The 24958-nt window shown below is 44.8% G+C and overlaps 1 protein-coding gene and 1 long non-coding RNA gene across 3 annotated transcripts in view; one reads left to right on the top strand and one right to left on the bottom strand.

Annotated features, from left to right (window-relative positions):
* Window positions 1–23254, bottom strand: part of LOC144168915 (4-pyridoxate dehydrogenase-like) — a 56481-nt gene extending 33227 nt beyond the window's left edge. The window contains exons 1-2 of one of the 2 annotated variants that reach the window (XM_077697910.1): window positions 22761–23254; window positions 17459–17661 (exon numbers count right to left, since the gene is read on the bottom strand). In XM_077697910.1, coding sequence (XP_077554036.1) covers window positions 17459–17661; window positions 22761–22920 — 363 coding nt within the window. In that variant the 5' untranslated portion in view covers window positions 22921–23254. The remainder of the gene's footprint in view (window positions 1–17458; window positions 17662–22760) is intronic. The other variant, XM_077697911.1, reaches the window with a different exon arrangement.
* Window positions 1127–7542, top strand: LOC144168916 (uncharacterized). The gene is made up of 3 exons (XR_013322291.1): window positions 1127–1399; window positions 2915–3184; window positions 6061–7542. It is a non-coding gene; the product is annotated as an uncharacterized LOC144168916 (long non-coding RNA).
* Window positions 23255–24958: the final 1704 nt, after the last annotated feature.

Below are 24958 nucleotides of genomic sequence, written 5' to 3'. Positions count from 1 at the left end.
TCTCTCTAAGAAAACACTACAATAAATGGCACTGCATGTTAAAAAACATGGCGTCTTTTTTCAACACAATCCCCCCTCCCCCCCCCCCCCCGGAAGGCCCGTTTTTTTTTTTCGGGGAAAGGTTGTAACCCTACGCTGCTGTTCTGCCTACCTGCTTGCTGTACCTATTACGTCGCCGCCACCGCAAATCCCCACTTGTTACAAACTCAGAGGTTTTCGCACTGTTAGCAGTCGTTTTACACGATGGGTTTGATGCGCCTGACATGCCAGGAGTGACATCGCTTGTAGTATTAGAGCGACGTTGCTTGTCTGCAAGACGGTGCCGGTCAAACAAGCGTTATCAACGCCATAATTCTAACGGCACACTCCATTTATTTCGTGGCTGCCGTGGCTTGCGCAGAAAAGGTCGGGTTGACTGCGATAGCTTTTCTTGAGTCAAAAAATGGAGCTTTGGCTCAATCGCTTGCAGCGCTAGCAATGCGGCCTCGTCTGCAAGACCGGTGCGTGAGAAATAAGCGTTAGGACAGCCAGAATTTCAAAAATGCAGCATAAACTAGACCATCGTTAAAGGAGGCGATGACTAGACACAAGCAACAATATTCGTTGACAACTTACGTAAGTATAGAGTTGTTTTAGGCGCCTCAAACCCCGCCCGCCGACATAGCTGTTTGTTAACGCGTCCGTTTACTGTTTTGTAGGTCGATGGTTCGATTCCTCGTCGAACGTTTTTCTTTTTTTTTTTTTTTTTTTAAGTGAGGGTTTCATTAGCTCCTTTTTTAACGACCAGGGTAAGCACTTGCTTTCTATCACGCCGACATTTACCGCCCTCTTCCTAAACCCAAAGTAGCTCGTTTTCTCGCACGTTCTCTCTTGAGAAGCCCGCCGTGAAAACAAAACCAAAACAAACGTCAAACCTCTTTACAATATCAGTATATATGTCAATTACTTTATGTGTATTCACTTTTTGTGTTTAAAAACCTTAAATTTAAGTTATAAACACATTTCAGACTTTGAAAGCAGAAAGATAATTACCAACATTACAGTAGTAACACAATTTTCGTCAAACATAGAGGTGCTGCATTTGAAGTCTGGCAACTATCTCTCACTTTTGTGTGTGTTTTTTCATGGCGTTTTGTGCCGAGTGATTGGTGGCGTGATTTAATCTGTTTTATCTATTTCAAGCTTAAATCATAGTTATAGAAGCTTTATGGGTGATGTCTACCCTTCTAACCTACGCGTGTGTTGAACATGGGGACCCCGGAAGAACGATCATCGCCGGATAAAATACTGCGCGTCAAAAGTGGATGACATTGCATCAGAAGAAAGCGTGTTCGTGTGTCCGCGAGATGAAGACGACAGTGAAGGAGAATTTTACGTTGGAAACATCGTTTTTGCTCGGGTAAGTATGCATTTTTTATTATTCTGTATTTGGTTGGAACGAGTTCTGGTGTTTATGGGTCAGTAATTCGCTAGACCCCCATCTCGTTTGCTCTGAGAGCCTACGTGAGTTAGTATACTTGTTTGGCGCCCAGTCCACCGTTTCCGCAGAAGTCAGCATCAATTTACGCTGAAGCTAGACCTTGGCTACGATGCTCGCGCTATGGTACACGGCTGCTAATAATTTCACATCACGCAAGGCTCTTTAACACCGGGGCGTTTGTTTATGTGTCTCTCAAACAGTGCCTTTGCGGTGGCAGATCGCAGTCGCAATTTCGCGTGAGTGGCACAACGCTGTGATTAGTCCTCCCTCGTAAAATACCCGCGGTATACCAAGAAATAACATGAACAGGAGGTTCCCTGGAAGTGCATGTGAAAACGCGTACACGTGATTCCATGGCTGGCGTCTCCCCCCCCCCCCCCCCCCTTCACGAATTCCGTGCAGTGCGCTTCGCAGCTATTGCGCTCGCGAGACCGGCGACCGTACGCCTCGCGGTCTTCGGGCCGCGATATGTGTGCTGTTCTCGTGAAGCTCGACAACAGCGAAATTGCGGTACTCGCTCGCCAACGCGCCCCGACAGCGTACGCGTCGACCGGGTGCTGACGGAGTTGTGCTGGAAGAAAAGCAGGCAAGAGATGAGGGCGCACGAGGTGTAGTTAAACATGAGAATTTACAAAGTGCAAGGTGGAGAAAATAGTATGCAAGGGCCGGAAACGGTGAGAGAGTTCGGGCCGTGCGCCAGCGAGCGAGTGCGGTAATTTACGTTGCCGAGTTTCACGAGTCCGGCACGAATATGACGACGCCCGTCTGAGAGTTCATAGAGGTATAGAATTCACATACGTGCAAATTGAAGGTGAAATGCGTGCATGTGGCCTCGCAGGGAGTTAGCATAGTCTCGGGGTAGTGGGGGAGATTTCACAACGCCTACGAGGCGCCTGCCGATTCTGTCAGAGTAGCTCTCGGGAAGTCTGGGGCTTGATATCAGAGGCATATGTATTGTTTAAATTAGTGCAGAAAATTGAGCCAATTCGCAAGTTCTCATTTTCGCAAAACCGCAGGCCATACAGAGACTAACAAGAAAGCTGTAGGCACTCACTCAACTCGATTTATATTGGAGAATTGAACGTGCAGATACAAGTCAGACATTGAAATGGAGGAGCCTCAACTATCACACACCAGTTCCGATTGAAAGCAAGGGATACAGATGAGCTGCTAGCATGCGTTCCATGCAAATTAGCTCAGTAGCTAGATTTGCATATATCATGCATACCCCACTCACAGTACCTGCGGGTCTAATAAATACATTCTTACTGTGACCTAAATTTCACTTGGGGTGTTCCGGGAATGTTCTTATTAGTGCCTTGGAGGTTACTGTCTTTAAACGATTAAAAATCTACTTGATGTAAGCATTCGTGCTTAGTGTGTGCTCTTGTATTTCAACAAGTGTCAGCACACTCACAGATTATGCACCTGCAGGTGCTGCTGCTGGCTGTCCTGGGTCAGCTGCCTTCCAGTCCAGTTTCAAAGGCTTTGCCAGGGCCTCCCTTGGCCAACCGACACTGCACCTGCTGTACCCAAGTACTGCCTGGCCTTTCGTTGGTGCTCCGTACGCTTTGCCGCCAGGAATGGTCATTCATCCATCATCTGGCCGCTTGGACCACCCGTTCAGAAGTCAGCGCATTTGCTCGACACATCGGTCCAGGCACTGCTGCCATATCGGTGCACCCACCGATTATGTATTTTCAGGTTAGTTATTGCATGTTGTGGAACTTGCCCTGATGTATACCTGTTAGCAGTGCTGTGGCCTCTGATTATTTGAAACATTTTCATGAAGCAGTGCTGTGCGTATGGAGCGTGTCATTGCTTAGCAGAGATATTGAAGAGAATCGGGCTGACGACTAAAGGGCAAGAAGAGAAATTGAACTGACTTTGAAGCAAGTATTCGTATGTAATCAAGCCAAGCAAACATTTAGGATCTTTGGATATGGTTTTAAACTTGCAATACAAACTGGTCTACTTCAGATCATACTGGTAATAATCATACTATACCGAAAAGTACATCCCGCAGTCTGTAGAATTCTGACAGCGCTTTTTTCGCAGTCTCTCATGACAGGCACTAATCTCAATGGTTGGAAGATAGTCGAGGTAGCACCAGTCTTTAAATCAGGAGACGGTACTTCACCATTAAATATCCCTAACAAGCACCATATGCAAGGTCAGGAAACATTTCATCCACTCTCAGGTCGCTAATTATTTATAAAATCAAAATATCACATTCGAGTATCACAACGGTTTTCACAAGGGTTACTTGAGAAACACAACTTTCAGGATTTGTTCACGATCTGCATTGATCCATTGACACAGGCTTACAAACTGCGGTAGTTTTTCTCGATTTTTCTAAAGCATTCAATCGCATTGCACACCACAGACTACTTCTCAAACTTCACCCTAATGTCCTCACTTGAGCAAAAAATTTTCATTCTTCTCAAATGCAGTTTACTTCTAATAACTATATACTTCTTTTGCTCGTGCCACTTTGTTGTCCCCCCAGGCAGGTTGCTTGGTCTATCTTCCATGTTGCATATCCTCCCATGTAGGTCTATTTGCAGATGATGTTGTAATTTATCACACAATTTCTTTCAACTACTACCGTCAATGCTTTCAATCTGATCTTAACACAATTAACTCCTGGTGCTGCAAATGGCTAATGTCGCTTATCTCTAAAACAAAGTGCATGACTTTAACGGTGGCAAGTCTCGGATTGTAAATACTTACTTCATTAACAGCCTGATTACCTCTTGAGACAAAGGTGTTTTGGTAGGCCGGTAGGGGAGGGGGGATTGCATGGTGGATTTCAAAAGGTACATCGATTGGGAAAATAAGACGTGTGATTAATATTTTCATTTGCACTCCAAAACTCGCTTTATTTCATATGTTTAACCCACTGCCGTGGCTAGGGTGGTGTGCTGTGGAGGCGAATGTCGGTTAGATACCGCTTGGTGTAGCCGCTTTTCAGATGGAGGCAACACGTAAAGACGCCCGTGTTTGGAGATTTCGATGCGCACAAAAATACCCAGATGGTCAAAATTAATGCGAAGCCTTCCCCTACAGTGCTCCCCATATCCCAAGTGTAGCTTTGGCGTGTTAAACCACCGTTTTTTTCATGTTTTTGGTATAGTACCAGCTGCTGTAGCAGGTGCAACTTAAAGGTAAAATTATACATAATGTTTCCAAGAGCTAAATATAAAGGCCATATTGAAGTGCGTTTATGGGTCTATCTCATAGCAGTAGTGAAAGGTTATATACTCTGGTGCAGGTTAAGAACGCCAATGGCTCATGTGGTGTAGTCCAGTGTTTGACGGAATGCCGTGTAGGCAGGTAAAAGCATTATTGCAGTGATGAAACGTAGGTCACTGACCAAGTCAAGAAAGCCATTTAACGGTTTGTTGCTTGTTCACGGTGAGCATGTGTCGTGGAAAACGAAGCTATATATTGGGCATTACGCGGCGCAATGAGTTTGCATAGATATGGTGCAGATTGCCATCCATTATGTTGATAATGTTGGGCGTCGTCTGAACAATGAGGGACTCGAGCAGTAATCGAGAAGATAGATTGCACTCAGTTGTCAGTAATTTTGTCTTGTTCCAGTCGACCACGTGTCCCGTCCTCTCAGGGTGCTCTGCCTGTGGACTTGTTTTTGCATGGCCCTTGTTCACTTCGTTCCAGTGCTGCATTAATCTTCTGTGCAGATTGCCCGTTTCGCCAATGTACACTGATTTGCATTCAGCGCATGGAATCTAATAAACAATACTCGGAAGCTTGGAGCGTGAGAGGGGGTCTCTCACGCTGACAATGTCAGAACGCAGCTTGCTAGTGGGCACAGGCACAATGTATGCACTGCGTGTCTTGAAAATGTGTGCGAGAGTTTCACCGATGTGTGGGACGTAGGTAATTGCTGCACGTTTTGATGCAGTCGTTGTCCTGAATATAATGCCTAAAGCATTATATTCAGAAAGAAGCGAAGAGGGCGACTAGCAAGAATCCACATTGACATTAGCAGGCAGAAGCGTCCACAAGGCCTGTGTCAAAACGTGCTGCAATTCTCGTCCTACACATCAATCAAACTTTCGCACGCATTTTCAAGAAACACATTGTGCACATCGTGCAGGTGCCCACTAGCAAGCTATGTTCTGACATTGTCAGCGTGAAAGACCCCCTCTCACGCTTCAAGCTTCCAGGTGTTGTTTATGTTTTGAACAAAAAAAGTGCCATTTAAACGTGACACCTCCTTCCTTGCCGATTTCTGATGCCTGATTGTTCAGTTTGTGGGGATACGTTTAGCAGATTGCTCACATGTCTAACCTGTATTTGTGCTTGAGCAGTCAAACGCTGATGTTAGCAGTGAAGTAGGTGAAAATTGTAGTTTGATTGTAGTTGTGTGCAGATTACCTACATTGTGTTAATTCGTAGAAAAGCAAAATTGAGGTAACCCTGCTAACTGTTCCGCATTGCAGCATTTTATTATGCGAACGTTAAGGAGTTCAGCTGCTTGTTAAAGGTGAAATAAACAGTGGTACAAAAAGAAGAGCATCTACTAAACAGAAATATCTTCACAATCGCAGGATGCCAACGGTCCGCCTACCAACTTGTGTCCTGCGTCGTTTCTGCTGGCTGGAGCGGTTAATGGAGCATTTTCCAGCTTCTCAAAGTTTGTGGTCAAGCGCTCCTCCAAGTGAAAGATGCCGCAGAGGGATCTTTTGTTTTAATGCCACAATTTCACGTGCTCAGCAGCAAATTTACTCGTAAGGCTTTTTAAATATTCATCACCCAAGAGGGCATGTTACCTTCGTCTTCGGTGGAATGTGTCTGCACTCAAGTTATTTGTGACAGAAACAAGTGGACCACGTCATGAGAGTCATTGAGGCCTTGTTGATTGTGCATGCTTCTGAAATGACATTTTCATTAAGCTGAATACTTTCCACATATTACGATTTGTGAACAAATTATGGTAAAAGTCATGATTAGTTGTACTACACTGCAGGAAGGAAATGCCAACATACGTTTTAAGCACCTCTGATATTTCAGATCGTTGGCTGGTGAGCAATAAAACAAAACTGAAATTTTTTAAAGTAAAATCAAATATTCGTTGTCACCAGTGCATGACCATAGTAAAAGCTATCTAGTCACCAAATTTAGAATTAGACACGAAATGCCAAGAAAAATAGGGAAATAAACTAGACAGCTGGCTACAATAAACCAATTCGTAAAATTCCTCAATGTCTATCAAGTGATGATTCAGGCGGGTTAGTTAAGATGTCAGTGGGTTTACACACCCAACTTGCAGGGAAGCACATGAGCTCCCAATATTAACATGTTTTTAGTGAAGACCGTCTTCCTTCATTAAGCTGCTTTGCACATTGATGCCAGTCTGATAAATGTCCTGAATTTTTGTTATGATCAATCTTTGTATGGGAACCATATATTTTTATATGATGTCGCTGTGTATTTCTGAAACTGTATCTAGTCACTAATTCCAATTTGTCGTGGTCAGGTTTTTTCAACTAATTCGTAGCTTTTTTAACAATTATGGTATATTTTGTGTGCCTAAAGGAATGCCTCATTGCATGTTTAGCCTATGTAGTGTTGAAAGCGGACATTTTGCTTCAAAGTGGAATGTCGGGCTAGCAACAAGGTACTTCGCGTGCTGCTCACCTTCATTCATGCCATTATTTTTTATATTATCATTTAAAATTAAAAGCCAACCAATTTGCGGTCGTTTTAATTTTGTCACCTACTTTATACTTTCTTTTTTTTTCAACTTTGTGTAACGATTGACTATCCATATTTTTATGATACCAAGGCGTTGGACTGGGATAGCTGGTACATGTTTGAATGGATGAAAAACCATAGGAAAACCCAGGACACAGAAGAGAATGACGGGACAAACTTGTGCCGTCATTCTGTTTTAACTGTTTCCTGTGTTTACCACTGGTTTTTTATGCATTCAAATATTTTTTATGAGTTTGTTGAACAGTGATTAGTTTAGGTGTGTTCAAACAATTGTTGGCTGCGAAGGCTCCCTGTAGCATTTGTATAAGTGCTCTCTGCTTTTTTTTTTGAGCAATACCCCACCACCAGTCTTCATGAGGTGGTCTTTTGTAGAAATAAGTTGAAATAAATATTTGTTTGCATTGCTTTACATGTTTTGAAAGAATTTCTTGTTCATTCTTGTTTCATTCAACCCCGTTTCAGAATCCTGCTTAAGGCATTTCCTCTGTTATTTTTTTTCAGAACCAGGAAGGGTGCTCATCCTCGGTTCTTGCTGAAGCAGCAGTATCCATACTTCACACGTGAGCTCTGAACACACAGTAATTATGGTATGAAACATTCTACCAGTATAAGCCGGCTTTGTAGACGTCATTGTAGATGTCAAAGCTCTTGACAGTGTAGTCCAATGTCTGGTGTAACGGGCAATGTCTACAACTTGTAAAAATTAATTTTGTGGCTATAATGTTTGTGATTATTTTAAAATGCACGTCAACTACTATTTAGAATCGCTGTCTAAATTGGCAAACATTTTCCTGGTGGATACAGAAAGTGAAAAAGCGCATGTGTAGAGATTTCAGTGCACCTTAAATGTCCCAAATTTGCTAAAGCTAATCCAAAGCCCTCCTTGTGGTGCACTTCATATCCCATGTACAGTTTTGCGTAAAAACAGCTAAAAATTTATGATCAATTTAAACTTATTTTAATGTTTTTAAATGCAAATATTCTCAGTTTAAGCTGCCATATTTAGAGTAAAATATTTTGTAACAATTATATTGCTACCAAAGGTTTACAGAAAAGCTTTTTGCTTTTGGTTGTGCACCTTCTTATCAAAAGAAAAATGTTGTTATGAAAGGCAGAAGAAACCCAACTATGGAAATTAGCAAACCCTAAAGCTGCGGATAGAATGAATGTTTTGTAGAGAATCTTTTGCTGATTTCAGTTCTAGTCAACTCTAAAAAAGTCTATCGACGTAGAATGCTTACCGTGAGGCACCTCGTAATACTAGCCAAAACTAATGGGCCCTGGCTGTTGGCTTTTCATTTGCAACAGTGACAAATGACCCCACATCCACCGGCAGGGACATAATGCAAGGCAGCATGTACAAGCTAGCCTCATGATAAAATAATGTTTTCTGAACAATGGCATTACATTTCAACCATGGGCTTCACCAGGGAACTTGTATGCATTGTTCTGTGATGTTTGCAGTTCTTGTTATTGCTATGTGGGGTCATTTAGTCTAAAGGTATGTTTATAAAACTCCAAATACCACCAAACCTTGCAAGTGCTGTACCATATGAATATTTTTCCGTAAAGCAAAAAGAATAATGCAAACGAAAATAAATGGCTTGGGTACCCAACTTTTATAAGTAGATTATGAGCCGCAGTACGGAGGGAACTATATTATGAGCCGCATTACGGAGGAAACTATACATTTTGCATTTGGTCTTCCTTTCCTTCCTGCTCAGCTCAAGAATAAGGCACTAAACATTGCAGGTAGCTACCTTGATTGGAAGTTTGATGCAATACTAAGAAGCCAAGGGTTTTAAGGTTCAAGGAAGTTTTGTGTGGTTGAAGTGTTGCACACCTAATTGCTTTCACTGCACAGCATGGTTAGGCTCTGCAGTGAATCTCGAAGGATGTGTACTGCAGTTCGGCAAAGTGAACATATAATTGGTTTTTTACGAAGTTTTGGGTAATCAACTACCTCTAAAGTTATAACTGTACTGAGATGTGGCTCCTGACTTTTTAAATTGATGTTTTAACAATCGGTGACACAAGTTCAAGGAAATTATCAGCTGATGTTGAGCTTCAATGGAATGTCTCAGAGAACCGAGCTTGGAAAGCACGAATGTTTCATACCATAATCGTGTGTGATATTGTGCAATATGTGGTCTCACACCTGCTGCACCTGTGAGCCGAGGACGACGCACCCGTTTTGTACCCCTTTAGGTGGGTGCTTTTGCAGAAGATGCTCCTACAGATTGGGGTGCTAAGTAGCACCCTAGGATACTTTTAGGCGGAAAAGGGTGTTTATAAGGCACCTGTCTTCTGGGGTGCTTCACAGAGGGTGCTCCTGCGGCGACAAAATCCAAGCACCCTAAAGGGCGTAAAATATTCAGTTTTTAGGGTGCTCCTGCGGCGACAAGCTGAAGCACCCTTTTGGGCGTAAAAATTTTTAGTGTGTAGAGTGTTCTCGATGCAATCCGATTGTTCGAGAAGCCCTCGCGCCGAGAGATAAATCACCGCTAAACAACGGCCGCGGCATTCGACCCACCGCCGGTCACCTGCGCAAGTCACTTTGTTGATTGCTGCTTCGCCACCTGTGTATTCTTTGAGTTGTTAGGGGAGCACAAGTTCGCCCCAATAAACGTGTTTTCCTTGAAGACAACTGCGTCGTCTTTGACTACGTGACAATATCATGAGAAAGCACATTCAATTGAAATCTTGTGTCATCAGAAAAATGTTTCCACTAATATGGGGCATCACTCGCACGCCTAGTAAGACGTCGAGGAAATGACCAAGCTGAGTTGCTTCGTCATCTGTGGATCTCGTACCCAGCTGATGGCGGTGTCATCGCGATACGTGCACCTCCAGTTATTAGTGCCTGGCCCCCGTTGTCCTGTGCCCCTACCAGCTTCGCAGCTCCTCCTTGCAGTCGTCTGAATCAATTGCGCTGCTTTTATCAGATGGCCAGGCATCCTTCTAAATGCACCTGATGTTTTCGAGCACTGCCCGGCATCTACCGAAGCACATGAGTTTCGCCGCGTGACACCGTCGTCTCTGTGAGTGTTCCTGTTTTGCTCTTGCTGAACCAGAATATAAGCCAGAACTCAGCAAGTAGCACTTGTTCCCTTTGCAGGAATATGTCGCCTTTTCCTAGGCAGAATTTTTGTGCTGACTGCCCAAAACACAAAAACGGAGGATTCAAGTTCAAAGGAACTTTCGTTGTATGAGGGAAATTGGTGTCGCCGCCGTCATAAAACTGCTATTCCCGGACACAGCCGCTCCGATGCATGAAGACATGCTTTGTCAGAACTATTCTAGCCGTTTTAAAGAGTACCCGAGGCACGTAAGAGAAATTTCACCACGCACTTTATAACATTCAACCTTGAGAAAATATTGTCGCAAACTTAAATGACATTGTCGGCAGGCACTTGGCGGTCTCTTCAATAAAGAAACCGAATGTTGTGTGGAAGCGCCTTGCTACCTACGTAAAGAGGAAGGAAAAGGAAATTTCTGATGTCGTAGTCAGTCAAATTTACACGAATATAGGGGCGGCGTACAATGTTCCACGCAGATCGACAATGCCTCAAGGAAGCTATAGTGTCTGTGACAGTTGGAAAGGCAACATGCGCTAGGTGCATGCTAAATGCAACTACTGTCAGGTTCGGTGCCGCTTGCTGACCCTGCTATGGGCGACTAGGCACATAATTGAAAAAGCAAACTCGCATATTCTGAAGGCGTTTGGTCTATAGCGGAAGCCTACAGTAGACAGCGAGTGAACAAGGAAGTCAACCGTACCGTGCGCTTTATTACAGCACTGATGAAATGGACTGCTCAAGGCAAAGCCCTAACAAAAAGGATGCTGTGCGTGTGCTGAAGTCCACGGAGAGCTTCAATGCACTTCCAAGCGCTTAATTACACGGTCCTTGCCAGAAACGTACCGTATCTACAAGCTCGCTCACCTAACCTCCGGAGTTGGGACAACAAAGTTCATTTCACTGCGTCCTAACTGGGTGAAGTACGCTCCATACCGTCAGGTATGCGCGTGCATATGATGTGCATACCTTCACCTGGCCCTAGTGGCCCTTCAAAGCGCAAGTGGGCGTTCGTTTTCAAGCGAAACCATGCAGGCTGTCTACTTATGTTTGCATCATACAACAACGTGTTTTTGGAAGATTGTACACGTGGCACGAAAGCCGAAAACGTGACGCTGACTCGATTATGACTTCGAAAAGGATGTGGTCCTGGCTTGCTTGGAATCTGGTGATCTTATAAAAAAAATTATGGTTGCACCAGTTTTCATTGAAGAGCTCCAAAGGTTGGCTGAAAAATAGGTGCCCAGAGCTTCACGAGATGTGTGCCAGCCAGAGCGATTCATGATGCTAAGCAGAACTGCGAAACTAATGCGGTAGAGCTACACTTTAATTTTGCGGACAACTGGGTGATTATGCTGCTCGACGAAGTTCAATGTTACCCCTGGCAGAAGAAACACATAAGTGTGTTCATGTGTGTTGTAACGTCCAGGAAGGGGACAAACAATTAGGCCGTCATGTGCCACGACCTTAGTCATGACTCTGCCCATGCATGCTTGGCGCTGAGCAAAATCAAGAAGCACCTTTAAGACAATGCACCAGTATTCGCTATGGTTACGCATGTGAGTGATGGCGCTGACGCCCCTTTTAAGAACAACTACAAGTCCCATGAGATTCAGAGCAGCCAATACATGGAGACGAAATAAATTTTCTCTGCAACCGCACACGGCAAAAATACATGTGACGTCGTGGGTGGCCTTGTAAAGCCACACGTTAAGGCACAGAGCTTGTGCTCAACTGCCAGTGAAGCCATGCACAAAGCGCAAAACAGCTCGTGGACACATTTGCTGGAAAAGTGAAGAATGTCGTCATGCTGCATCTTGACGACAGTGAACGTGCCACCTTTAGAGAAAAGACGAGTGGAATAATGTCAAACCAGTACCTGGAGCTTACTCTACTCACAAGTTGAGGTTCATGAAAACAGAAGGAGGAAATTTCGTGTATACAGCACGCAACGCGGATTGATAGTGGCAGCGATGGTTTTGGACCAGTGCTTGTGGACACTTTAAAGGCCTTTTATAAGATCAAGCTGTACCTTCCCGTTAACATCAAAGGGTTTTATACAAATGTAGATAGTTATGTAGTCGTATAAAACGTCTCTTTCTGTCCGTTTTCGAGGACGAAAAGAACGAATCATTTTGTGATTCCTGGGAGCCTGAAAGGCGGACAATTGAAAAAGGTTGTCGCTCAAGTACAACTTCGTGTGCACAAATACAACGAAAATAAACCATTGACTGCGATTATCGCATATCACACTTTCTCAGTACTAGCAGCTGGGCTACTTGCTTGTAAATGGGGTAACTTTATATTTTGTATGATTAAGCAAGAGCATAAATATACAATATGTGTTTCTGAAATAGGTAAAGCAATGTTACATTCTTTTTATCAATATTTTTCAGCAAGCATTTGATGCTGTAGAAAACTGGGAATTATAAAACATCGTCTCAAAGTAAAAAACTCGCAATTATTTAAATGAATACCGCAATTCGCACGTTGAACAATGGGTAAATATGACTACACAAACCGGTTTTCATTATGTCACTCACATGATATTTTTTTTCATTTATAAAAACAGCCCCAATTGCTTGCCTGTGTTCATCGCGCAGTGCTACTCCCCTGTTGACCTGACAAAACATCTGCCGAATATTACCTAAAAATTGTAAAGTTATAACAAAAATATTAAAATACATTTTTGGCGCTTCAAAAAATTCGTTTATTCCCACTAAATTTGGAAATTATTTCAGAAAATTGACAGAAAATGGTTGCAAAATGGATTGTTTAACTGACGCCGAAAGCTGGCGCGTATTCGGATATTTTCATTTTCTACGCACTTCATAAAGGCGTATTTTGAAAATTTTGTTTTCTACGGAAATGTGCAAGGTACATTTCCGCACCCCCCCAAGCTTACCTGTTTCTGGTAAACAAGGCAAGAAAACTTCCGAGCTTATATTTTAGGACGATTTGTAAGAATTTTTCCAAACTACCATTTTTAAACGACATTGCTTTTCTTATAAACTTCGGAAAATATTTTCTCAAGAAATATAAGCACAAAGAAGCCAGTTGTATGACATTCACCAGTATCTAATAAATAAACCTTGTTTCAAAAAATTCTGCTGAACTTAACAGGAACGTTTGCAAATATTTGGGCGAGAAATTAGGAAGATAACAAAAATTTTCTCTTTGGTTTTACAGGTCACCAAAGTTTCCACACCAAAACCTAGGAAGTAGGCCTCCTTCGTCGCGACGTAAAAAAAATTCAGTGAGCCAACAACGGTGTTTCTTGCTAAGATATTGTCATGTCTATGGTGAGGAGACAATATTCTACGCAACTTAAAAGTTCTGTCTCAAAAAAAGTAGTCATGGCACCACTTTGGCTGTCATCTGAACACACCCTGCAGTAGCTCCGCAGTAAACAAAGCACTTTATATGTAGGTCGTGCCAGGCAACACGCCACCCAAAAACGTGTCTATTAAAGCGAAGTTTTAGTGCTCTCGCTGATGCCGTTGTAAGCCAGTACGCCCTGCAGGAAAGCCAACTTTCTGTGCTGGTGAGGATGAATGGCTGTGGGTGAAGTAAAAGAAAAAAAATCAACTACCTCTGTCTGACGACAACGATGGGAAAACGCGAAGCTTTAGTCATTGAGTTTGTCGGTTGCTCGTTTAGTTTGATCACGACGACGGATGGACGCGAAGCTTTCTCGTAATAAATTCTTTGGTCGGCAAATTCCAACCAAAATGGTGCGTACCTCCAGTGCAGGACATACTCGCAGTGTGGGATTGGCCACCATAATGGGTAGATCGCGTTTCGTTCGTTCAGAGGAGGAGCAGGCTGTCTTTAGGCAACGTCACGGCGAAAGGGCACATCAACCGCCCATCGGGACGTCAATTGTCTCTACTTGAGCAACTCAGCCGGACACCACAAGTTGTAGTACACCACAGGTGACGTCACCGTCAACACGTTCGTGCTACAGACGTTGAAGCTTGAAGAAGATGAGCAGGAGGACTTGATCGCCGGGTACTCAACTTTATGTCCCCTAAGAAGCACACGGAAGACGGTACGCATGGTGAAGTCCTCTGCGCGGAAGACGTTCTCTGCTTCTCAGAAACATGGTCGGACTGCACAGTCGAACTCAAGGGGTGGTGATCTATAACCACATTGTCCGACCTTCATGCCCGCGCGGGGTGAGTGGCCATTTACGCCAAGAGGGCGATACCTTCGTGACCGCGTACGCCTCCTAAGCACGAAACGTCAAGGCGAATGCGTGTGCGGCCGCCGCGCTGAATGTGCTCGTGATCGTCACCGTATACCGAACACGTCCCGGAGCGACGTTCAGAGTTTCCGGGTCGAGGTATCCAGACACTCCTGGTACCGATAGAAGAAACTCGGATCTTGCTCTTCTTAGACTTCAACGATGACGTGACGAATCAATCGAGTAAATGGATCGAGTGCTTCGTGCTAGACCGATACTCGCTGCATATGAAGGTCCTCTTCGACCCACCACCCAAACCCACTTCTGCATAGATCTCACGTTTGCAAACACACTGTGTCGAGCCACGATGACAGAACCTCTGAGTTTCTACCACAGCGATCACAAGGAAAAACTGTAAATGTAAAGTCGTTCGTTCCTAAGTGGTCCAAATTAAATGAAACGTACGTGTCTTCAATCTCTCACCTTACTTCAAACAAATCAACTACCCCCCTGTCTAACAACTATGGGAAAACGCGAAGCTTTACTGTGTCTGCCCGCATTGATCCAGCCAAACCAGCGCTATATCCAGGCCAAGCAAACGATGAAACTGAAAGATTCAACGACCCCTCGACTAAAGCTTCGAGTTCTCCCGTACTTGTCTTTAAACACAGGGGTAGTTGATTTTTTCCGGTCTTCAAACGCATCTTTTCATTGTTCAGTTCCGTGTCCAATGTCTAAAGGCCACTTCAGTCGTCGTCATTCGCCTTCTCCCCACTTGCAACGAGGAAAAGATTTCACACGCTTTGTCCTGTGAAGCTCGCCTATAGGGCTCCAAGGCGATTTGTTGAGCTCTGTATCGACTCCGCCCAGCAATCTCCCCCATACCAAAACCCGTGGAAATATTTTGGACTGCTGAATAAATATTTTCCTCCCTTTCTCGGCCCTGCTAGTGCAGTCAGGCACGCAACAGTCCGCAATTTCTCTTTTTTGCCCATCTTCCCTTTCCTACATGCAGGATAGCAATCTAGGCTCTTGCCAGCTAACCTTTCTGCCTTCCTTCTACATCCTTCCTTCCTTTCTAAGTGGTCATGATAATGATTTCAAACCCTCGTAGAACGCCCTTGGAAAGAAAATATATAGCCGAGTATGTGCTCGCATTGCTCGAAAAGTCATCGAAAGATGACAGTGGGGCTCTTAGATTTATAGTCTCTGACTCACCTCGAACTCCTCAATAAGCAGTCCGGCGCTGTAATTTTAAAGACGATAGTCTTACTTGGGCGACTTCAACGCAGAAATATCGGTCTGTCTGTATGTCTGTCTCTGACTCGATTCAGCCACCCAGCCAAAGTGAAACAAAAGCTGCGTAATAGTCTTTAATACCCACAGCCCATCTAAACATCTAAGTCCGCTGTCAATGTTAATACTTATCAACATTGTTGAATAAGAACAAGGCAGTGACATTTAGTGTTTTTTTTATAAAACAATTTATAGCTGGTTGATTCTTGCGAAACAAAATACTACGTCCACTGCAAGAAAAACATTCTCTGCGTCGCCTGCTGTCTCCCGCGCCATTATAGCTTCTGGTGGCATTTTAACAAATTAAGCGGCAACAGTGACGACATATTTCACTAGACGGGTTCCACATTCTGCTTGTAACGCACGTGGAGTAGGGCAACATGGTTCTGTAAATGTTGGAGTAGGACGCCTCCATTCACGCGCGTCTCCGCCATACGGCCGCGCTGGCATCCAGGAACCCAGCCTGCAGCATTGGAACGCGGTAAATTTAAATCGTCTTGAGCGAACCTCTAGCGTGTTTACCTTGGGAGGAGCGACGGGAGAGGAGCAGCATGATCGGTGAGCGGGAAACAGAAGGGAGGTATTTACTTGGCAGGGGCGCCAGTCGACTATCTTCTTTCGTCGAAATTTGCAACAAAAGGTACAGTAAAGCGCCAATTGTTTCATGAACCCCTGTAGCTTCAGGGAATCATTCTGCTACCCACGGACTATCCGCGCCAAGTCCTACACTGTAAACCGAAAAGCCCCAGTGTTCTGCCGCCCCTGCCTCGTCACTTCCTCTGCAATCTCCCACTCCCAACTCCCACCCCCCACGCTCTTGCCCACTTGCCTCGGTCCTCCCATGAGAAACGCAATCGAGGTTTGCTAAATGCTATTAAATTCTCCGGAACTCGCACTGCTTGCGCTCTATCTGCTGGGACGTCTTTTTACTGAAATGAGCCTTCCTCTCAAAACACGAGCCACAAACGTGAGCGCGAACCTCTTTTTTGCATTTTCTGTGCAGAATATTGTTTTAACGCGTTCTTTTGCTATTTGCAAGAATTACTCCTACATGTCATCATCATCATCATCACCAGCCTTTTCTACGCCCACTGCAGGGCAAAGGCCTCTCCCATTATTCTCCAATTACCTCGGTCCTGAGCCAACTGTGACCAATTTACTCCTACATGTAGTTTTAGTTAAAGGAACACTGCTGGTATCGGATGTATTGATGTTTTGCCTGAAGTGTGCCTGTTTTCTTTTTGCTTAACAATGTTAAGTTAAAAGTGTTCTGCCAGCATTTTTTTTTTAACTTTTGGCCGGCCGGATTAACCGAGAGACAGGCAGACAGACCAAAGTTTTCGCGTTTAAATTGCTCAAGAATGACACTTTGTTAGAACTCCTCGCTTGGATTCAGGTGTAGACCATTTTATGAGACATGTCGCTACGTTGAGTGTTTCAGTAAAGTGTCGCGAGAAGCCGTTCTAGTGCAACACTTCGGATAGCCATAACACGCGGAGAGAGTAAACAATATACACGAATGACCGCTATGTAACCCAGTTAATTGTTTAGTTGTAGATGCACGCAATAGACCTAAACCTCCAGGTCTCCGAAGCTCATCTGAAATGCCGATAATTGAATGCCAACTAGTAGTTATACAACCAGGTGATATTACGTAGTGACAAGTCCCACCTGTTCTCGATAGGAAAGGCAGGCGTTCCTCTGCGGCACGGTAACATACGCCCAGTCGTCATGGCCGCCGAGGTTCAGGGGGGCGATGGCCGGGATTTGGCGTGAGGGGTCTTCCAGACCACCGGCTTCCAGCAGCAGCACGGACGTATTCGGATCCGCCGACAGCCTGTTGGCTATCACGCATCCGGCGGAACCACCACCCACTGCAGTCATGTGAGCGATGCGTGCGCTGAGTACTTCAGCATCAGCAGTAATGTCAACTACGCGAAAATACGGTTTCGGACTTGCCTTCCGAATTTAAATGGGGGCTACTGTTCATAAACGAAAAGTGTCAGCTTTCTTTTTTTAAACACTGTGGTTTCTAGCACAACTCTTTGTGCTCTTTATCCCAGTTAAGCTTTCGTTCTCTCTGAACCGAATACAAAAAAAAATATGCGATTTTCTAGAACAAAATGCAACCAAAATATTTTACTTGTTTCTAGAGAAACCCCAGCCCTACCTCCCTTTCCTATTCCTTCATATTCTGCAATTTGTATTACGAGAACGGTCTTGCAAAAAGCGAAGTTTCACATCTTCTTAAGGTGACACGTATTTACGCTTTGGTTACCAAAATGCCTAATGAACCATGTCGATATCAACGCTACCTTTCTTAAAATCATTCGCATCACTACTTGCATGATGGTACGGGTCAAGAGCATTTGAAGAAATCACATCGAGGTGCCCATGCATTTGAAAGGCAGCGTCTATTCCTCCGGCGCCGGCACAATAATTTTTCCAAAATTCTGCCTTCAGTCGCCGTCCATTGGCTGCCGAAGTAGGCTGACACCTGTCGGTAAAAAAAACGAAATTTCTATTTTGACCAAGTCAATAGAACAACGATGTCTTCATTTTACCGACATCTGTCACGTAACTTGAGGCAGCCAATGACGCCGACAGAATAATTATTCGATATTCGCGCACCAGATCCTACGTAACCCAACCAAACCAAACCAGCCTTCCCCAACCTTACCTAGTATAACCTAACCACCTATCACAACCTAAGCCCAGCCCAGAGTAGCCTAACCCAAACCACCCCAACTACACCAAAACCCAACGGAATCCCTGTACTTCATGCGCGTCGATCTCGCGATAAATTGTAGGAATAACCGCAGTGCAGAAAACTACGTTAGCAAAAGTCTGATCAACAAAACCTGGTCAAATCCCAAAAACAGCATCTGAAAACAACAAAATAAAGAGTCGGTTATTCCCCGGACGTCATCAGAATAGAATCGCCTTTCCTCACCAACAGCAACCATTGTTGACCATACGCTTTTCAAAAATGCCATAGCCAACATTGTATGAACCATGTCTTGTTGTGTGCCATAATAATCGCTTGCTGTGTTTTTTTCTTTCTTCTGCCCAATTTTGTGTAAAAATGTATGTTTTTTGTGTATTACCTTTGCTGCTGCTTTGCTGTTGTACTCATGACCGTAACTATCCCTCTATAATGTCACTGGCCTTGATGGTATTACCAGAGTCCTTCAATGCTTTACTGGTCACGAAACTGCTCCGTAACTCAATGGGAGAGCTTCATATTCTGCGTTTGGCCGCCGAACGGTGGCGCCACCATCTCACTGAGGTCACTCTTCGGGCGGCGTTGCGCTGGCTCGAACGGCGGAGACGCGGCGAGTTGTGTTTGTTTTGTGCGGGAAAAAAAGTAATGTGCATCTCGCGCTATTGTGATACGACGTAAGTAGTGAAACGACGATGCCGAACACGTGTTGTGTCCCGGGATGTCGTTCCTTGTACTAACGATACAACAGAAACTGTTTCCTTGTTCTCTTTACCGAGCGACGGGGAGCTGCGCGAGAAATGGAGGCGCGCCCTTCCAAGGCAAGAAACGAGTGATTTCATCTTCGATTATAAGTGTCTGACCGTGTGAGGGAATGCACTGTGCGTGAGAATGAAAAAGCAATAAGCCCTTTTGAGAGCATCCGGAACCTAGAATTGTACAAGTCTAACTTAAAGCCGGATTTTTGTCAGATTAGTCAGGTAGTAGCCGTGCTTCATTACCTTTTTCAAACTTGTATTACCTTGCGCTCAGGCTAGCATGTACAAAAACTTTTCAACCGGAGCGCCCGTTTGCTCTTTTTGTCGTACGTCCCGTCGGGCAATATTGTTTGATATGGAAAGAGTGTCACCTTGTCGCTAACTTGATTTTTTGTTTCTTCGACAATGTACTGTATCCTGTTTCCGTGGATCTGAAATTAATAACGTTCCCCGAGTAATGCATGCAGAGCAAACGCCGCGCAACTCACTTTGTCGACGTTCTTCCGTGCACGTCCCACTGCGGACCGCTTCTTCGACGTTTGTGTTTCATTATAGTCTTTTGTGGAGCAGGAGGTCGCTTTAATAAACTTCGTTCAGAAAAGCTTTGCGTCGTTCTTGGCTACGTGGCAATATTTGTTTCCTCTCTGTGCTGCACATCGCAGTGCAGTCTCCCTTCGTAATATTGAAAATATTTTGTGGCGTGTGATAAAACCAGTGTTATTGTTCTTTCTAAGCTTCCTTTTTTTTTGCAAGGACTGCAAACCGTGGGAACGGAAAGACACACGGTGCAACAAGTATATATCTTCCTGTTTTGATCCTTCGTGTTTCTGCAGCGTTTAAAAATGTTCTCAATTATGTACCAACTCATCGAAACAACTATCTCTTCTAGCGTTCTCTGCATTCCAGAGCAACCGACGGATTCATTAATAGCGTAGTCTGAACGACGCGTACTTGGTTTCTTTCAGTTTTTTTTTATTGTATTATCGGTAGGCCCGCAGCAGTCCATGACTACGGAGCTACCGTATGTCTGGTATTTACAACTTTTGCTTTAAGAAAAGACGCAATACAGATTAAAAATCCGTAAACACGACTGCTCAGCGCTTGTGCCAGAGGACGCAGAAGCCGTTGCCGTTCGCGGCCGAAGTCTACGGTAATTTAGTTGGAAAAATAAAACCCCATTGAAGGCAGATAGTATACACAATGAGTGGACTATTCATCGCTAACTTCTACGAAAAAGAGCACACTTAATCAGCGCGCAGACACCAAAATCAGCGAGCGTTCGCACGCCAAGAGCTGGCCGATATGCCGCAAGCGCGGCGGCTGGATGCCCTTCGTGCGGCGGTGGCGCCTGTAGTGGCGCCCGCGGTCCCTATATGAAACAAGCGCCGAAGTTTCGTGACCAGTAAAGCATTGAAGGACTCTGGTATTACTAATAAATAAATAAGTAAAGCTACCCACTTCGGGTTCGTACCGTAGTCTTCTCGTTTAAAGCGGGTATGGTTCTGTACCGGCACGGGAGCAGCTCACAGAATGGCTTTTCGCGGAATATTTGTCTCCACGTTAGCCAATCACGGGCGAAGGCTGGTATAATTTCTCAAAAAGCCATTTTGCTGGGGCCGGCACTACACATTTAAAAACGTTTCGGGGGCAACAATGTAATCCCTCACACCTAGCAAGAAGGACCACAGTTAGAAAGCATCGTCAACGTTCATACTTAACGTTTCGAACGCTTTCAGCAAGGGCGATTGACAGTTAACGCCACAGGATCTGCAGGAGCAACGGTGGCGACTGTCCGCAACCTTGAAGCCCCCCGTTTCCCCGCAGTTATGTACGCAGGTAATGACGGCGGCAAAAAAAATCCCTTCGGCAGCATGCCAAGGGAATCCGGAAACACTAACACTCAGGAACCTCGCATCTCAGACGCCGAGTCCCTGACCCCCCCCCCCATGATAGCGGTAAAGCGATGCTGTGCACTAGCCGCGACTTTACTTGCGTTGCCACCACATCACAAATTCGCCTTTTCAATTCTGCCAATGCAACCCAGGTTGTACGGATTGCCTGGGTTAACTACCTAGTTGGACCTAGACCACGGACAAACTGTGGTAGCCAAACTACACATAATCCAATTGTTTCTCTCTGTAACAGCCATCCTTCCGTGATTTATGAAGCTAATAAGTCTAAAACTATCTGGCAATACAAAAGTAAAATAAACCTCCTTCTGCTAGGTACACCCGACCATAACTTACTTGTTTGCGTGTATAACATTGTATTTAATAAGATTTTTCATTGTGGTATGCATTAAATATGTTAACTATTCATCTTGTATAAACATACAATTGCAACACTATTGTTTAGATGGGTGTTTAGTTTTCATGATTGTAGTCAACGTCTTAATTGTGTCCTATGTACCAAGTGTGCTTGCTTGTTCTGTCTATCATATATTCCAAGTGTTCGTCTTCGTGTTCTCGTGCGGACTGCTTGCACTGTTGTGTTTTCTTTGACTGTCCCGCCACTGCTTTCCGATGTGTACTCCCGTGGCGGTGGCCTCGACAGGAGACGAACGAGTCATCCTTTGCCACGCCTCGTGGACACAACTACATGGATGTGATTTTGTCCGAAATAAATTGCAATTGATTTACCGCGACCGCACAGTGACCAGCCTAAAATTCATGGCAAAGCTAACTTCGAAGCGAAAGCAAATGTTCAGATAAGCTTAGCAATGCTTCCGCGTGCAGCATACTGCGCAAGTGATTGTGCGCTCATAATGAAAACCGCGGAAGGAAAGACAAAGACAGGGACGAACACAGCGCCGTGTTTTCGATTACCCTATCTCTATTTTCACCTTTCCTAGCGTTGTTTTTATCGTGTTAGCAATGCTTGCAGTTGCAAATGATGGGGGATATACTCTACAGTGGCAGACGAGGCCATAAGAAGATCCTCCTATCCCCTCTCAATAAAAGAACTGCTAGGTAACGAGGTTAAAATGTTTCCATTACAGAAACTTTAGGAATATGCGTCTTGGAAACATGCGACAGTGAAATATTAGGCAATTCATACGGCTACAAATTTGAGTAGCATGCAACGTTCCTGCCTTCCCGGAAAACGCGTGTTTAAAGGTGAAGACTTCAAATTACTTGCGTTCGCCGCAATACTATGTCGGTCCTGGACTCTCTGACGTGCTCAGGGAGCAGGCATTCCAGTCAATTAGGCAATCATCCCACTCAAATAAAGAAAGGCGTACCGTATACTTTATGCCAATGTTACTACCCAAAGACTGTTCACTTATTTTCCCGGCTAAATGCCGCAAAACACTGCCATTTTTTCTTGACGCCACTCAACCCCACTTTACTGAATACCATAAGACACCTCAATAATATTCCAACAAAGGTCGACAAAGCAAAACCTCTATTGTGTTATTTAATAGGCTACTTACAGGTTAGCAATATTCGCATCACATTCAAGACAATGGCAATCAAAGGCGCGTGTTTCTTACCAATGACATAGTCGTACTCGTCAAGTAGATCCCCGAGCTCGTAATCCAACACAACGGGTAGATTTGAAAACGGAACGTGGATCAGAAGATTGACGAGAGCGAATAGAAGGGCGACCGGACTCTGCGGCGCTCCGGCGGCGCACCACAGGGCACCGCTCATCGCTTCGGCGGGACCGTCGCTGCTACCAACTTAACAGCTGCGATGGGGGCAACTGCAATGCACGACCTCGCACCAGTATGCGGCCGAACCAGGGGGCCAAGCTGATCTTATCGCACTGGCTACTCCCTGCGCGTAAAAGATAAAACACAAGACATGACGTTAAATGTGGTCCTGCGAGTGCTACAAGAGTCGGACGGGGCTTATAACCTTTGCGATTAGGGCGGCGCTTTTCCGGGGAATATCTCTTGAAACGCGATGCCCACGCGTAGTTCGCCAAACGAAACTTGCGTTCCTTCTTGCAATACCTTGGCCTTCAAACGTTTCCCCGATGGCCCCGGCCACGGAGCAAGAACAAGACAGGAGTGGAAACGACGTTTCACAACCTCTTGGTCATTCGCCGCGGGAAATGAAGCTGCCCGGCCACCGCGATCGGAATTTCACTGCGCTGCTCTTGAAAGAATTGTGGTCGCTACCATTTAGTCCGTCAGGTGCCGCCACTCTCAACTTTCGCTATCGCGGATACAAAGCCTTGTAGTGCGCGTTGATTTTTATTGTGACGTTATCTGGTCGCTAGCACGTGCATGCTGCAATGCGATTTTTAGCCTCGTGAATTTATTCGTGTTCGTGCCCCCGGCGCACAGCTGCTGCTCGTCGGCTTTCGGGCTGGCAGTGCAGCCAACAATGCAAACGTTTGCTGCGCCCAGAAATATGCAAAACAAATATTACCGAAAGAATTTGATCGATTGGAGGGGTGGTCTGCGCGGAGAGCTTATCTGAGGGTAAATTTGTACGACGCGCATGATTGGGCGGGCCAGTAGAACATTCTTTTTTTGCGTGTGCAAGAGGGAGATCGGTACCCTTTGAGAGAAATAAACGCGAAATTATCCCCAGAAACCTTGAATGCAATTTCTTGCTGCGTGCGCTGTCACCCCTTCCTCTTTTTATGTCGCCCACCTGCATCCGGGTAAAAAATACACGGCGATGCTATGAATATCGGAACGACTACAATTAAAAACAGGTGGTGCAAAAAAGATGTGGAAAGAGAAACAGCGAGTCCATGGCTGATACGCCCCCGTGCGCGGTCTGCCGAGTTTTGCACAGCTTTAAGGCGATTTTTTTTAGGTACAGTCAGCCACAAAATAAAACATATCCACCGGACGGGGATCGAAAACTATCGGCGGCACACCTGCCGGGCGAGCGCCTGCTGTCGAGATCCCCAAACTCCAAACCAATTAGAAGAGCGCCTGATGGACATGTCGCGGAGATGCACGAAACTAGAGTATCAGTGCATGCGGCACGCTGCGACAAATCGTGTCACTGGCTCGCCCTGCCGTATCCCCGGTTGCTACTTTCTCGAGGCACACCAAGCGTTGCAGCCGAAATTCAGAACACTGCTATGCATTGACTCGCGAAGGTCCCACATGCGCACTCACCTATCTCGACAGCAGGCGCTGGACCGGGAGATGTCGCCCCGATAGTTCTTGCAGGCCGCTCGCTTGGTCCCTTTTATTTTGTGGCCGCGTGTACATTCTTTGGCATCAATATCTGATTCCCGAGCCGAAATACGAAAAGAATTTTTCAGTGGCTTAGCTGAATGCCTTTAGCAAAATTCCGCACTGACCACATGGCGGAACACCTACGTGATAATAACAATAAACATAAAAAACTGCAACTTTCTCATGTTTGAGGGTTTATATATGTGTCTATAAAGGTAGTTTATTTGGTTACGGGACTGTGTTTAGAAAGCTTTGTTGTGGTTTCTTATTAATAATAATAGACCTTACTTATTTATTTATTCGTTTGTTTGTTTGTTTGTTTGTTTGTTTGTTTGTTTGTTTGTTTGTTTGTTTGTTTGTTTAGTTAGTTAGTTAGTTAGTTAGTTAGTTAGTTAGTTAGTTAGTTAGTTAGTTAGTTAGTTAGTTAGTTTTCTGCAGCGCCAAGATGGCATTATAGCAGGCGGGAAATTGAACATGCGGTAATATACATGTGGTAGGCAGGCTAAAACACATCGCTGAACATCCTCACAAATACAGAAATA

Source organism: Haemaphysalis longicornis, unplaced genomic scaffold (assembly GCF_048455015.1).
Source record: "Haemaphysalis longicornis isolate Haplotype H1 unplaced genomic scaffold, Haemaphysalis longicornis Haplotype H1 scaffold_2, whole genome shotgun sequence".
Classification (NCBI taxonomy): domain Eukaryota; kingdom Metazoa; phylum Arthropoda; class Arachnida; order Ixodida; family Ixodidae; genus Haemaphysalis; species Haemaphysalis longicornis.
The sequence above is the reverse complement of the archived record's forward strand: the minus strand, read 5'-3'. Positions and strand labels throughout refer to the sequence as shown.